The following is a 17,197-nucleotide window of genomic DNA, read 5'->3' as shown; positions in this document are numbered from 1 at the left end:
CAAAGTGGTAAGCACCGCCCGTGATCCCGAAGGAACTGTCAATCTATAGAGCCGCGGTATTGTGATTGGCGGGAAGGCTAGCGTTGCCTAGTACCTCCCTCGCCCCCATTTGGATTGTCAGCGGTCTTCTGGTTTGGATTTTGCTGGAATGTGGAGAGCGGACTTTGGGTTTACGCCTGAAACAGGTGCAGGAGCGGAAACAGAAACAGGCGGCGGGGAAATCCTGCTGCAACTGAGTCCTCTAGTCCAGTGTGCTCGGAACCCTGAAGTGGATCGATCTCCTTCCCTGGTGAGCACAAGTCTGCCGGAGCTTCAGAGAGCTGTTGTCCACAAAAAAAGGGAAATTACAGACCCCTCCTCTCTAACCTTATCACCCTTCCTTTCGCTGGTAACAGTGTATAAATCACTTGCGCTTCTGCCACCCTTGAGTCTCTCCTCTCCTGTACTGAAAAAAGGAATCCTGTTGGAAATCACAGGTGCAACGGACTGTTGAGAGCTGTCTAAGGTGCTGAAGCTTTCCCAGCCGCCTTCACTATCCAATCCAAGAACTATTGGTATTTTGTGTTTTTCATTACGTTCCTTCTGTTTCCCCATGTCTTGGACACACCTGCTTTCAGTAATGTAAATGACTGCTTAGAACATGGCCCACGTGAAATATTTTCGGATAGCTGCTTCGGGATTTTACTTCTGGGAAGCAACTGTGTTACTCAGGTGAGTCCACTTGTAGTTAGCAGTTGGGCGATGAATTCCTTCTGTCTTCCATCTGGTAACGAGCACTTTAACGCTGACAAAACAGAGACTGCTCTCACTGTCTAATACTAGCTGAAGGTGTCTCTCCTGCCTCACTTATTTTTCTAGCTTAATTGCCTCTGAGGTTTTGAAAGAAAATGAAAGGGAACTGGATGATTGAAGGTAACTTTCTTCTCGATGAACTTATTTCCTGGTAACTGAATTTCAGTAATTGATTTTTATATTTCATAGTCATTGTTTTCCTTTTCAACGGAGGTATTTCTAGAAGACTTGATCATTTGGAAAGTCTGGATTGTTTATTTGCCCTCCAATGTAAGATTTCCTGTGGAGTCTTGTCTTTATAAATGAATTGTGAACTCATTACAGTTTCTCAAGCCTGCTATTTTATATACAAAAGTTATACAAAGTTTGATAACTAGTTGTGAATAATTTGAAATTTTTCAAGGTATAAATTATAGTTCAGAAACATTTTTCAGAAAAGAATGATTCTTAAGGAAAGAGAAACCGTGATACTGAGAATAACAGAGGGAACATTAAGGTAAAGAGGTTTGAATTCTTTGCAATAGGAGTTTCCTTAAAACAAGTCTTTCATTATATTTATCAGGTTCTTCCTTTCAGTAAATAAATTAATCTGATAATATTTCTCTTCAAATAATTAGTCTTAAGAGATAAGCTCACCTTGTGGTTCAGTGAGGATTTGTGGACTGTTAGCTATTTCTTACAAAATTCTTTCTCCTTTTAAAAATCTTGCAAGAAAGAGGAAAGAGAAGGAAGTAGACAAAGAGTATGGAGTCTTTATCATCTGTTTTGGTACTTAATTATACATTATAAATGTTGCAAGTCCTACTTATGAAAGTATAGTCAATACTTTCTTCTTCCAGTTAAAGGTGATATTCCCTAGTATGTAATAGGAATATCTATGTAATAGATATCTTCAATCCTAATGAGCTTGCTACATTGCCAAATTTTTTTTCTTAAATGGTTAAGAAATGATTTTCTTAAATGATGAGTGTATTCATTCTCAGTTGATTTTTTATTTCTTAGTGTTGGAAACCTTTGAAATATACTTAAACACATTGAAGAAATCAGATCAAAGAACATGGGGGAGCAAATATGTCTGGATGTAAAATGAAACAGTTAGAAAGAGCAAATAAGAGTGTGTACTTTTAATATCATTGCATATTTTATTTCTGAAATGAAAGGTTAAGAATATGAGGAGCATGTGTTTGAAGCACAACTTCAATTCATTCTGGTAAATTTTCTACAACTTCACTCTTTTTTGAAACTTGTAAGTAGAGGGATTTAAATGCAACAACAATTCAAGACTTTCCTAGTTAAGACTTTTGAGATATACTTACTGCATTAGAAATCATATAATAATTTTTATAACTGGATATTATTTTGCTTTTATGTTCTAACATGAAAGTGCCTCCATTCCCCACAAAAAAAGAAATGAACAACTTTTAAGAAAATTGACATGTTTTTCTGTGAGAAATGTTTTTGTTATTTGGAATTAGGAGGACAAGATTACTAAAATTTCTATAGACAATTATATATTTTTAAATGTATGTAATACTGTTTTGCATGCTATCAAGTCAAACTATCTCTTCAAAGATATCCTTAAATAATGAGGTTCCATGGTCTTTACTAAAATAATTGAAAATCTATAATAAATTAGTTGTAGCTTGTGAAAGCTTTTCTAAATGCACTTATTGAAATGAAAGAAAGGAAATTTCTGCAGATGTGGAGGCTCAGTGTGGAAGTATCAACTCTACTTTTCTTTTTCTTTCTTCTTCAATCAAGTTGTTTTTCTTTTGTCTTGTATGGATACGAACGTGTTTTATTGACTATGTTGCAGGTTGGTACTAAAATAGTCCTTCATCCAATGAGAAATTTTCAACTTCAATAGAAAATGAAATATTTGGTACTGCAGGGTGACCAGTGAAGTACAAAGTGTCCTTTAGTAGTACTCGAAAGGAAAACTCCCCCTACTGGCAACATTATATAAAAGTGATTTTTATAAAGAAAGTTCTTGAACTCCATCTTTTGAAAAGTAACTATATTTTCCCCTAGTATCATTGTTCTTGGAACAAAAACAAAAACTTGCCATGCATAAAGATAAGCCCCAACTTCAGAATTATTGATACATAATTTAAATTAGTTGAAAGTTTTACTTTTTAAAGACTCCCTTTTAAGAACCATTAGGGGCTATCTCTTTTGAATCTACTAATCAATAGATATACATATTAATCCATAAGAAATTTAATCAAATAAAGTTTTGACAATATTATTTTTTATCAGTTAAATATTGGTGTTGTGGTTTGTTATGATTATTATGCTTGCCTTTCTCCTATTAAAAACAATTTTGCCAAGGCCATCTATATGTTACCTTGTGCAGTAGTTGTATTCATTCTTGTACAAATTTTATCATATTTGACTTACTTTGAAAAATCTTACTGGGTTTAAAAAATGAAATGAAGAAGCCCAATGTTTTAATGTTAATTTTGTGTCATTTCTATGGTGATATTCATCTCTTTATGGGTGTTCCCTTTACATTCCTTGTGATTTTAATTATCACAATGATCTACAAATTAGGAATTGCTATACAAAAATAGTTACCTCCCTAAATGTTTTTTCACAGATCTGCAATAGTTGTATGGGGAAGGTAGTAGCTGATTTTTTAACTGAATCTTCAATTCAAATAGAGATTATAAGAGGTGGTGGTAAAAAGAAAACCATTCTAAGACAAAAAGAAATGAAATTGAGTGAAGGAAAATCACACTAAGACTAATTTGAGTAGACTATAGAAGGTAGAAAACAGTAATAATTTGTAATAAGACTGGAAAAGTAATTTGGAGGTAGAGTAAGGGATTTAAAATCCAAACAGAAGTATATATGATTCCCTATCTCAAATATGGAGTCACTGAAATTTATTGATGGGCAGAGATGAGGAATATAGTGGGTGATATAGGCAGGCCTGAAATTTAGCAATATCACCTTGGTGCTTGTGGACAATGGTTTGGATTAGGGAAAGACGAGATAAGACAACATAATAAAAGAAATTCTCTAGCTAAGAAGTGATGAAGGCTTGAACAAGAGCAGTGGCTTTATAGATAAAAAAGAGATATTTGTGAAAGATGATGTGGAGGTGAAAATAATATTTGTTAACTGTTTTTATTTGTGGTGTGGAAATAGGAGGTGAGAATGTGTGAATTTCAATGACAGGAAGGATATGGTGGCTTCAAATGAATTAAAAAATTTTAGAAGAGAGGCATTTTGGGGAGAGGAAAGATTAATTTTGTTCTTAAAATATTGATCTTAAGGTATCTGAGTAATATCTAGCTAAAAATGTCCAATAGGTAATGATGTGGGACTAGAACTCAGTTGACAAAGGACACAGTAAGATGATTAGATAATTAAAATCTCCTCTGTTGATTCATTTTCCATTGAACACCTCTATCATCGACCAGAAATGAATTCTCTGAGAGCCTTGGAATTAGTACACAAAACCAGAAAGATGAATTAAGAAGATAAGATCACCAATATGTCATTCAGAGTAACTCCCTGATTGCTTGAAATTTTCATTGTTATGATCACAAATAATCAAACAGCAAAACAATTACTGGCTTGTAAAATAAAGATGAACAACATGACAGAAATGTATATAAGCATCATAAATTTCCTGAGTATTAACCCTATGAAGGATGGTAGACTTGAAAGAAACTGTTTTAATAATGGTCTGTCAGGTGGTAGACTATTTTTGGATCAATGAAGATCAGTGGAAATATGTCTGGTAGAAGAAAGATGAAATAGGGAATCTTCAGCTATAAAGAGATTTTTATAACATATTACATAATGTTTAGAACTTCAAGGATAGTACTATTTAGTTGTCAGTTGAAAACAATTATCTGCCTCCTATGGATTATCATGTTTTTTAATAGAGAAAAATAGAGATTTCACCTCCAACTGAGGTGGACTTGATAAAGTTATACACTTAGAAAAAGGAAATTACTTGAATTCCTTCCACCACATTATTCTTTGATTTTCTTAAAACTGTACTTTGGTTTCTTTCTGCTCACATTCAACCTCCACATCTACCAGAATTATCTTCTTCAAGCACAATTCTCATAATTGTGTTTCAAGTCAAAAAAAACCAGAAACTATTTCTTGACAGTTATAAAATCTAGGCTCTTCAATCTGTCTTTGAAAGCTCTTTGTTTGCTCCCTTCTTGTTTTCTCTTTAAAACAATCATTAAAGAGCCAAAATAAGCTACTTGTTTCCCTCAATACACTTTTTTTCCTCTTCTTTTGTAACTTAAGTTGAATTGAAGATATCTGGGGAGCAATGTCTTCTCTCTATGGGAGGAATGCCCTTCCCTATAACAATCTTTTCTTAGAAGGATAACAACTTAAAGTGTAAGGATATAAGATATAAGAATCTCCTTGCAATTTACCACAAGAAATTTTCCCTGATCAGTCCAATCTGATGAACATTATAATTGTTACATTGTCAATTTGTGCAATATAATTTTTACGTTTTGATATGTTTATATTATTAGTTTTATGTATGCTTTGTCTCCCTTAGTATAAGTTAAGCTTTGATGGCCTCTGAGATAACTTATAATTCTCTGTGTGTGAGTGTTTGTATGTATGTGTATCCTCTAGGAGCAGACAACATGCCACTAGCACAGTGTTCTGTACCTAGGAAAAACTTGCTGAGTGACTGAATTCTGTTTGCCTCATACTTTTATAGCCTACTATGGCCCTGGGAATGAATAATATGTCCATCACTGATATAGATTGGCTCAGTTGAGTTTATAGAATCTCATTATGGTTACCATGGATATGGGGTCATAGACATTTCAATTGCTACAACTACTTTGGGACTGGAGAGAGCTCCAAAAGTAACAAATTCATATTTCTTAAAGCTTTAAAGAATTGTAAATGCTCAGAAGCATGAATATAACTATAAATCATTAACCCCCACATATTGAATATTTCTAAAATACCTACCACTGAATGACAGTGACTAACTACAAAATATCATAAATGTTTGGAAAGAGTGGAATAGATAGGTGTTTCTAGATTGAGGAGAGACTTGAAAATCATATAGGAAAATATGAATATACACTTGTATTGTTATCTATGCACTCACAGTTCTAGAGGGTTTTTTTTTTTATCGATTTACCACAGGTTCCTGAACCTCTGTCCAAATATTGTATATTTGTTTTTCTCCACATTGTGTTTTTAGCTGTAAGGAACTGGATGGAAAACTTGATATTTGAATAGAGTAGAAAGGTATTTTTTTATTTAGTTTTTAGTATGGTGTTATGGTGGGGAGGTAAAGAGGAAGATTCCCATAAAGAAAAGGAGCTAAAAACACTGTGGAGAAAAACAAATATACAAGTTTGATTTTATAAAAGATGGAAAGTGGTAGGGTACAGAAATTAGTAAAAAAAACAAAAAAGTTAGTTCGAGTAGGAGAAAGATCCCTTTCAAAATTGGGATTATAAGAAGTGAATATGAATAGGAGTAACTTTCAAAATAAAAATAAAGGTACAAAGAAATACAATATGATCTCAATCATTTCCATAAATCATGAAGCAGAATCAATATTAAATTAGAGAAGATGCATATATGAAGACAAAATACTTTTTTTGCCATCAGAATGTTACATATATTTTTAACATATCATTGCAATTTATAATGAAGCATTTAATGTCTTAGATGTAGTAATGACACAAATTTGACATAATTCTGCCTACATATAATTATATTTTTCTGATTATAAAAGTAAATATTGTAATTAATAGAATTTTAATCATAATTTTGTGTAATTAAAGATACACCCTTTAGTCTAGCAGAATATTAAGTTCATAACATATGGATTTGTAAAATACAAACTTGAGGGAATTCATATTCCTAAAAACCCAAATAGGAAATGAATACTGGTTGGATCAGGGTCTTAAATTACAAAATTTATCACTATACTTTTCATCCATTGGCTAAACTCCAGACTAAAATTGTTGTTTCAATTTGATGGCCGAACTGCAATCCCTATTAAAAAACCTCACCATCTTGGCTATGTTCCTAGTGGGCAGAAATCTGTGTCACAGAAATAGCCTCTGTAATTGGCACCTTTACTACTGGAAGTTTCAGCCAAGAGGTCAAGTTATATGTCCTGGCAGCCCTAGAAATAGTGCTTTTAGAAGATGGTTCTTAAGTGCTGGCAGATAAACTCACATTGTTGAATGTCAAAAAACATTCCCATTATGAAAAGAAATTCCACAACTTAAATTTCTCTCTTCCCTGCTTCTCTCTTATCTTTTCCATTTCCTCTCTCCAACTGACATAGAAACATAAACATGTCTAGCTTTGAGTTTTACTTTTGCTTTTTGTAGACTTATACAAATTGTATCTTAGCTGCATTCCATCTCTTTCCTATTTCTCTATATGTACATGCAGCTTAATTTGTGATTATTAAATTAATATTATTTTAATAACTGACTAGAAAAATGTCAATTTCGTTTCTGTTAAATTGTTGCATATGATAGATGTTTTATCATTTTCTGATTCAACATGATTTTATGAAATCTCTCTAGTGGGAAATGGATTAATATGTCAAGTATAGGAAAAGATGAAGATAAAAAGAAATAGGCCTTCAAAGAGGTTCTCTCTTAAAATAGGTACAAGTGAAAGACTCACAGAAATTGAGCTGGAAATCTGAATGTGGAAGTTGTAGAATTCTAAAAAAGTTTTTACTCAGTTTTGCTGAGAAAATATTTCTACAAAGCTTTTCTTCTCTTTGGTTTTCATATTCTAGTTCTTATAGTAATAAAGCAAAACACAAAGCTTCAGTGTTCAGGCTTCTTTGAAATGCAGATAAGTGATGATTATGAGGCAAAGATAGAACAAATGACAAAAGGAAGGAAACTGCCAAAAAACATTTCATTTAATTTCATTATTTTCAAAACATACAATTTTATTTTTCATTATACAAGTTACATATCAACACAGCCTTGAGGTTTGAATAAATTAGGAGAAATGTTTTCTAAAATGTTGAATACATTCCATGACAACCTGAACATGTGAATGAATGTGAATGAATAACTCCATCACAATGTGAAGGAATGTGTTCTTTTGCTTTGCTTCAAAGCCTAAAAAGTGAATTCTGGCAGAAAAAAAAATTTTTTTTTCTTTTTTTGTGTTCTTCCTGGGAAATTCATTTGTGGAGATTTTGGTTAATAACAATTTTGTGTTAGTGAAAAAGCTCAATCAGCCATAGGATAGAAAATTTGATCTAGAGTCAGGAAGACACAAGTTCAAATGTAACATCAAATATTTACTAGCTGCGTAATTTTAACTTCCTTAATTTCCCTAAATGTAAAATAGGATAATGATATCTACCTGCCAGGATAGTTATGAGTATAAAATGGGATAATATTTGTTAAGGATTTGTAAATATTAAAATGCTATGTAGCTGCCTTCCTATAAGCCTACATTGTCTATAACATTCTTTTACTACTTACTAAATTGTAATCATATTGATAGTCTGCTAGGTGAGGTTTACATAAAAAAGGAGTTCTTGCCAAACACTGGGTAATAAATAGATTAGTGAAGACCTAATATGGCAGGATGAAGTCCTTCCTTTCCCCCTCACCTTACTGTGATTTAAAAAAAAAAAAGTTAATGAATAGTTGAATCCATCTTCCCATGAAATATCAGGAATAGGCATTAGGTTTTTACCAAAAATTTAAGGAAACAAATTTTATAATTGTTTGTGGCATTCCTATTATATAAAGATGCATAGCATTGTACTAGGCACTTTGAGGAAGTCTCTACATATATTCAAGGATTTAATTATGTTATTTTCCTTCTCAAATATCTCCTGTGGCTTATTATGCCATTTTGTTGATTATAAAGCAGAATTCTTCATATAGACACTAGAAAAGAATGAGTGACATAAGAGAGAATTAGAAATAAGAGATAGATGAATGTAAATATATGCGTAACTTCTCCAAATACTCCTAAAACATATTTCTATTTATATTCAAGGTAAAGAAATAATAAAAATAATTTACATAGTAAATTGTGCCTGTTCATTCTATGTAAATAAAAATATTTACTATGAAGTAAAAGGCACCAAAGGAAAAAAAATGCATTACTATTTTTTTTTTTTACCAAAGCTGGAAACATTATAAAACTCATCATGATGAATGATAAATATATTAAAGTAATTTTTTTTTAAGATTCTGACTTCACTAAAAGAAATAACATACTTCAGAAGCAAGGTAACATAAAAACTTGGGTGGGGGGGACAGGAATAGTTTTAGAATTATCTAAGAATAATATAAACAAAAGTTTGGAATCTCCTAGAAATACAATTGTTATTTCAGAAGAAAAAATGGTAAAAGCAGAATAATTGTCCAAAAAAGAGCTTTAAAATATGACCTAAGTATAAGCAAATTTATAACATCAGGAAATTATGAAATAAAATTATACATAACTACTGAGCTTAAGGTACAAATTTCAGATCAGCAGAATCTGAAGAACATCAAGAAGGATGAATTCCAGACTTAACTGACCTGGTGTTAACACACACACACACACACATACACACACACAGATAATCTCATAAACGGACCCCCAAAAATCCATTTCTGAATAAAATTATAGACAAATTATAGAAACAATGAAAATTGTTAAAGATATTAAAGATAAAGAAAATATTAAAACATTTAGGGTTAAGCAAAACAGCTATTCATGATTTTTATTTTGGACAAGACCTGTGATGTCATTGGAATAAGAAATTCCAAGTGAGGAAATTCCCTGTACTAATACAGATTAGTACCTGCTCTCTTATCTTTTAATCTTAGAAAATTAGTCTGGGGTGGGGGGGAGGGGGGAGAGAAGAGGGGCAGCTAGGTGGTCAGTGGATAGAGCACCAGCTCTGAAATCAAGAAGACCTGAATTCAAATCTGTCCCAGACACTTAACACTTCCTACCTGTGTGACTCTGGGCAAGTCACTTAATCCCAACTGCCTTAGGGGAAAAAAAAAGTCAGCTGGGATTCTGCAACATAAAGTGATTTGCCCATAGGCATTCTCTGTTCATTGCCTTCACTTTCTTTCCTCCACTTTAACTTTTTTAAATTAATAAAACATGGACTGGAACTATAATATACTACTAGTACTGGAATTCCTGATAAATAAATTCACCACCTACCTAGTTCCCAATTTGTAGTTTCAGAGAGGTGCCTAGGACCTTGAGAAGTAAAGAAACTTACTTCTCAGTCTCTTATATCTTTCACCTTCATCACTTTATTGAAACTTCCTCCTTCACATTAGCAATTATGAAATCTGATTGACTTTTCTCAGTCCTAATGTTTGTTGATCTCTGTGCATTTAAGAATATTTAATTACCTCCCTTCCAAATTTTCATGACATTGCTCTCTTGGTTTTCTTCCTATCTTTCTATTCTCTTCTTGATATCCTTTGATGGATCGTTAACTATATCTTATTACCTACCTGTGGTTATATACTAAAGCTGTGCCATAGGCCACTTTTTCTTTTCTTCATTTTCTATCTTGGTAATCTCTCCCATAGGATCAATTTTGATATCCATGCAGGTAATTTCCAGATCAATTCATTTAGCCCTACTCTCTACTTCACCAATCTTCATCACTAATTACTTATGGGACAGTTTAAATTTAGCGTACCACAAACATCTCAAAATTCAAAAGGGAGTTCATTATCTTTCTTCTTTTTCTCATTCTTCTTCCTAACAATTATTTCTAGGTTATCCTTCCAGCCACTCAGGTTCATAGTCTTAAACTCATCCTTGATTCTCCATTCAAATTATTCTGTTGAGTTTACATATTTCACCACTTTCATGTCTTTTGTCTTTCTCTCTGTTCATATAATGACCTTCCAAGTTCATGTTCTCCTTATGTCTCGTGGGCTACTGCAAAAGCTTCCTTAACAGAATTTATCTTTAAAATAACATTAAGATAGAGAAATTAAAGATTATATAAATGAGAGGAAAATCTATACTTCCAAATATCTAATTATATAATAAAATTATAATAACAGCCAAATAGAAGATTAGAATTGGATAAGGATCAATAGGAAATATTAAATATGATCTAGAATTGAATGAATTCATAGAAGAGATTTAAGTCATTTCAGTCATGTCTAATTCTTAAGGATTCCATTTGGGATTTCTTGGCAGGGATACTAGTGTGATTTGCCACTTCCTTTTCTAACACATTTATAGATGAGGAAACTGAGGCAAACAAGGTTGAATGATTTCCCTAGAGACACACAGCTAGGAAGTGTCTGAAGCCAAATTTGAACCCAGGAAGGTAAATCTTCCTGCCTCCATACTTAATAACCTATTCACTGTTCAGATCTCTACTTTGTTATTATCCATTGACTTTGGGCAAATGTTTAAATTCCCTGGACTTCATTTTCTTCATGAAAGATAAGGGTTTGAATTAGAAAAATATCAAATGCTCTTAGGGTGAGCAAATATAATAAATAAATAATAAATAAAGATGACAATACTACCTAAACTAATCTATTTATTTAGCACTATACCAATCAGACTCCCATAAAAACTATTTTAATGACCTAGAAAAAATAAAAAATAACAACAAAGTTCATATGGAAAAACAAAAGGTCAAGAATTTCAAGGGAATTAATGAAAAAATCAAAGGAAGGTGGCCTAGATGTACCAGATCTAAAATTATATTATAAAGTAGTGGTTACCAAAACCATTTCGTATTGGCTAAGAAATAGACTAGCTGATCAGTGGAATAGGTTAAGTTCAAAGGACAAAATAGCCAATAATTTTAATAATCTAGTGTTTGATAAATCCAAAGACTCCAGCTTTTGGGATAAGAACTCACTGTTTGAGAAAAATTGCTGGGAAAATTGGAAATTAGTATGGCAGAAACTAGGCATTGACCCACACTTAACACCGTACACCAAGATAAGGTCAAAATGGGTTCATGACCTAGGCATAAAGAATGAGATTATAAATAAATTAGAAGAACATAGGAGAGTTTACCTTTCAGACCTATGGAAGAGGAAGGAATTTATGATCAAAGAAGAATTAAAGATCATTATTGATCACACAATAGAAAATTTTGATTATATGAAATTGAAAAGTTTTTGTACAAACAAAACTAATGCAGACAAGATTAGAAGGGATGGAATAAACAGGGAAAACATTTTCACAGTCAAAGGTTCTGATAAAGGCCTCATTTCCAAAATATATAGAGAATTGACCTTAATTTATAAGAAATCAAGCCATTCTCCAATTGATAAATGATCAAAGGATATAAATAGACAATTCTCAGATGAAGAAATTGAAACTATTTCTAGCCATATGAAAAGATGTTCCAAGTTATTATTAATCAGAGAAATGCAAATTGAGACAACTCTGAGATACCACTACACAACTGTCAGATTGGCTAGAATGACAGGGAAAGATAATGTGGAATGTTGGAGGGGATGTGGGAAAACTGGGACACAGATATATTGTTGGTGGAATTGTGAATACATCCAACCAAGAGAGATTTGAAACTATGCTCAAAAAGTTATCAAACTGTGCATACCCTTTGATCCAGCAGTGTTACTACTGGGCTTATATCCCAAAGAGATTTTAAAGAAGGAAAAGGGACCTGTATGTGCAAGAATGTTTGTGGCAGCCCTCTTTGTAGTGGCCAGAAACTGGAAACTGAGTAGATGCCCATCAATTGGAGAATGGCTGAATAAATTGTGGTATATGAATATATGGAATATTATTACTCTGTAAGAAATTACCAGCAGGATGATTTCAGACAGGCCTGGAATGACTTACATGAACTGATGCTGAGTGAAATGAGCAGGACCAGGAGATCATTATATTCTTCAACAACAATACTATATGATGATCAATCCTGATGGATGTGGCCATCTTCAGCCATGAGATGAACCAAATCAGTTCCAATACAGCAGTTATGAATTGAACCAGCTACATCCAGCAAAAGAACTCTGGGAGGTGACTATGAACCACTACATAGAATCCCCACTCAGATTCTTTTTGTACAGCAAATGATTATATGGACATGTATACATATATTGTATTTGACTTATACTTTAACATATTTAACATGTATTGGTCAACCTACCATCTGGAGGAGGAGGTGGGGGAAAGGAGGGGAAAAGTTGGAGGGACATTTACAACTGTCAATGCTGAAAAATTACCCATGCATATATCTTGTAAATTAAAAACTATATATTAAAAAAAAGAAAGATAAGGGTTTATTATACAGTCCCAAACATTCCATTTGTCTATAATTATGTAATGATATAATTCTAAAATTATTTGAATAATTGGATAGAATCTGAGTAAAAAAAATTCTGTAGACATCATTTTAACATTTCACCACAATAAATTTCAAAAGAAATATCTCTTTTTTCAGTTATAAAAGAGGAGAAACTTCTGCTCTTGGTGAAGGACAGAAAAAATATTTAAAATATTTATTATAGAAGAAAGCTCAACTTACAACAAATGAATCTGATTACATGTAATTATAAAATATTTATACAACAAAATATAATGTATCTTGAAGTAAAAAAATATATAGATTTAGGGATTTTTTATTGAATATATCTGATAGGTTTGATATCTAAAATTTACAAGAAACATTCCTTAAATTATAAGAAATTTGTAAGAGGAAACATTCTTTAAATGATGAACTGATATAAATAGTCAACATTTAAAGGAAAAAACACACATGATAAATAACCTCATGAAAAAAATATTCAAATTCTAATAATCTGAGATTATCACAAAGATGAAATCACTATAGGCAGTACAATAAAATTCATTGTTTACCCAGCTAGGTAAAAAAACAGACATGATAATACCATAACAATTAAGCTGCTAACTAATTTGATCTTTTTTTGGAAAACACTATGGAAGAGAAATTACCAAATCTTCATAACTTTGGTTAGGAGAAACCCAAGAGGTTGTAGGAAATCAGATAAAAGTCAGTACAACATCTTTCTATCTATTTGTAATATTGAAATACTCAAGGAGAACAAATGCCTAAGGAAATGGCTAAATAAATTATGGCATATGAATATTGTAGAATATCATTATACAATAAGAAATGGTAGCTAGTGTTCAAAGAAATGTAGAAATACATATAAAATGATGGAAAGTAAAAAAAAATCAACAAAAAGGAAATTATAACTGTAACTATAAAAACAGCAATAAAATGATTAAATATTCAGAAAGGAAATCCAGAGGAGATTAAGAAAACAAAGAAAATGATTTTGTTGCTACCTTATTAAAATTAATATGCATATATTTTATTTTTATATCCTGAAAATGGCATAAATTTATTCCTGTTTACAATCTTATTTGTCTTTGTCTTTTGTTCTTGCTTATATATTTTGATATTTTTATTTTAAGCTAAAATTGATGATATGGAGTAAATCCCTCTTGCCTGGGATTCAAAGCTCTCAGCATTGTATTACCCAAGCTTCTCTAGCTTATTTCTACCCTCCATTCACTCTATGATATAGCAAAAATGTTTTCTCCTCTTTCTGGGAAATCTCACTGGGATTTCCAGTCTCTCTTCACATTCTTCCTTTTACTGAAAGTGTCCTACCTTCCCCTTGTCATCTATTGAACTTTAACCTCTAAATCTCTCTTCTCCCCATCCCTACCTTAGCCCTTTCTCTCCTATTTGATGACTCTTTCCCTGACCTAAGGAAGGAAAGAAAATTAATTTTAAAGGTCTCTAATGCATGTTTCGTGTGTGTGTGTGTGTGTGCGCGCGCACACATCCACATCTAGCTGGTAGCTAAAAATGTTGCACTAGAATGGATTGCTAGATGGTACGGTGGTTGTAGCAACAAGTCTGAAGTCAGGAAGACTCAGCTTTATGAGTTTATCTGACCTTTGAGTACTTACCAGCTGTGTAACACTGTGCAAGTCTCTTAACCCTATTTGCTTCAATTTCCTCATCTATAAAATGAGCCAATGAAAGAAATGCAAGCCATTTTAGTATCTTTGTCATGATAAGTCAATCTTAACTGAAATGGATGAACAATAACAGAGCTCAAAAGAGAGACTAGAATAGATGGTGTAGAAGTTAAAATTGAAGTCCTCATAGTGTAATTGATTTCTGAAGGACAAGACAAGAGAAGAAATCCAAGTACCAAATTCTCACTTATAACAACTTTTAGATATTTAAATAAAGTAAGGATATACAATAGAGGAAAGATGGTGAAGGTAGCTAAATGTGTCAAGAACATATATTGGAAGGCAAGATAAAACTGAGATAGTATTGTAATGTAAGCTATTTATCTTTATCAATACAACCTTTCTACCTCTAGCATTTAGTGCTCATTTCTTCCTAGTGCCCATAGTGGCCTTTTCTTTCCAAATGACTAAAATGCTTTAACCTTTTCTCATTATCCTACTCCCTCCCCCATCACTTTATTATTCCTTAAGATCTGCAAAGATTGCTTTAAATCCAGTATAATAATCTGAGACAAAGGGTGATGGTGAGTTTAATGTTTGTCCTTTTATTTATTTAACATATTTATATTGTTACAGGGCATATCAGAGGAGAGGAAGGATAAAAATATTTAGAAAACATAAGCCCATTGTTTTCCTGAAATCATAACAACCAAAAGCAGTTGCCTGCTCAGTTTATATGTGTAATGGTTTTTCCTATATTTCATGTTGATCTTCACACTCTGAATTGCTTTCTTTCACAGGCTGTGTGAAAAAGCTACCTTTTCAAACTTGTGGGTTTGGGAAGGAAGAAAGTTGGGAGAGGATTAAAATTATATTGTCGATATAAGAAATTCCTGATGAGAAAACTTATTCCAAAAATGCATATCAGCACCACTTTGTAAGTAGATATCAGAAAATTGCCTGGAGGTAATAAGAGGGTTAGTGACTTGGTCAGGGACACAAAACCAAGTATATGTCAAAATAGACTATTATATCCTGAAAAAAAGAGAGAGTATTGAATCCTGCCTGGTCTTCCTGGTAGCTCTAAATCCACAACGCCTCTTTCCTATTATATTCTTTATATGATAAATATCTTTATAGCCAAGATGCCACCCTTTATTCTATATAATTGCATATGTTTAAAAACCTTATAAGGAAGAGCCTTCTACCAGAACAGAATGAGAGGAGAATTAGAAAATTCTTAGAACTTAGAACTTGTGTGTACCAAAAAAAAAAAAAGAAAAGAAAGAAAGAAAGAGATGGATATGAAATAATATACTAGTCAATGGAAGAGAATTCATGGATATGCCTACTTTATAGATGAAGGTCTTTATTACTAATAGGATAGGGAGAATGTGTTCTTTTAAGCATCAGGAATATGCAATTGGGGGATAAAAATATGGTCAGAAATAATCACCAGTGCACATGAACATGAATACACACACACACACACACACACACACACACACTTCCTCTTTTTTTCCCTCTGTCCCTAAAAGTGGATAGAATGACAGGCCTGAAGTTCAGAAGATCTGAATTGAAATTCCACCTGAAACACTTATTAGATGTGTGACCCTGAGTCAGGCACTTAACCTCTATTTGTCTCAATTTACTCATCTGAAGAATGAGAGAAATGGTTGTTTCAAATCAAATTATAATTGTAAAAGATTTATCACAATGCCTCAAATTTAGTAAGAGCTATGTAAACATTACCTATTAGCTATATTTCTTCATTCTATGTTTTGTCCTGTTTTTCCCTTTTGTATGAGGATGAGGAAAATATTGAAACTAGACTGGATATAGAAATGGAATAGCCAGTTGTTTGGGATTTAGGTTGGAAAACTTCCTACTAAGAACCCTCTTCTAAAATGAGACTATAATCTATAACTATCTTGTGTACCTGATATTTTCCCCACTGCAGATTCTTTTCATTCCTCTTCGTTGCAAAGGTGATTGTAACATGTGGCCTGAGTATGATATTTTAGATAACTAAAAAGAACACTTTTTTAAAAACTTAAGAATAGTTATGTTATATAATATATTATCACCATTGACAAATAACTGTTGGTTAATTTGTAATTATATTCAATGTGCATTTATTAACTTCTTATTGTGTCCTTTATAACATTGTTCATACCAGGATAAAAAAAAAAAATGTGAGCAACTAACTTGGGAAGGCTAGAGACAGAGAACATATTACATTGGTTATTCTAATCAAATGACAGTAAAGTTCATTTTGTATGTAATATTCATAATTGAAATTGTGTGTGTGTGTAGTATCTAGTCATAAATAAGAATCAGCATTTACCATTACAACTAGCATTGATTGAATCAACTGAAAATGGTAAGGGTGCCTACCTAGGTGCAATGGAAGTGAGAAGCATTAATAGGTGCGGTAGTAGAGTAGGAATTTTTTCTGAGGATT

The 17,197-nt window shown here is 32.4% G+C and overlaps 1 protein-coding gene across 1 annotated transcript in view; it reads left to right on the top strand.

The window, feature by feature from the left end:
- Positions 1–621: 621 nt before the first annotated feature.
- Positions 622–17,197, top strand: part of GLRA3 (glycine receptor alpha 3) — a 229,159-nt gene continuing 212,583 nt past the window's right edge. Inside the window, exon 1 of the mRNA XM_051964069.1 lies at positions 622–711. Within this exon, the coding sequence (XP_051820029.1) occupies positions 641–711 (71 nt within the window). The 5' untranslated portion in view covers positions 622–640. The remainder of the gene's footprint in view (positions 712–17,197) is intronic.

This window comes from Antechinus flavipes, chromosome 6 (assembly GCF_016432865.1).
Source record: "Antechinus flavipes isolate AdamAnt ecotype Samford, QLD, Australia chromosome 6, AdamAnt_v2, whole genome shotgun sequence".
NCBI classification, from domain to species: domain Eukaryota; kingdom Metazoa; phylum Chordata; class Mammalia; order Dasyuromorphia; family Dasyuridae; genus Antechinus; species Antechinus flavipes.
Note: the sequence above shows the minus strand (reverse complement) of the source record. Positions and strands in the feature narration are given on the sequence as shown.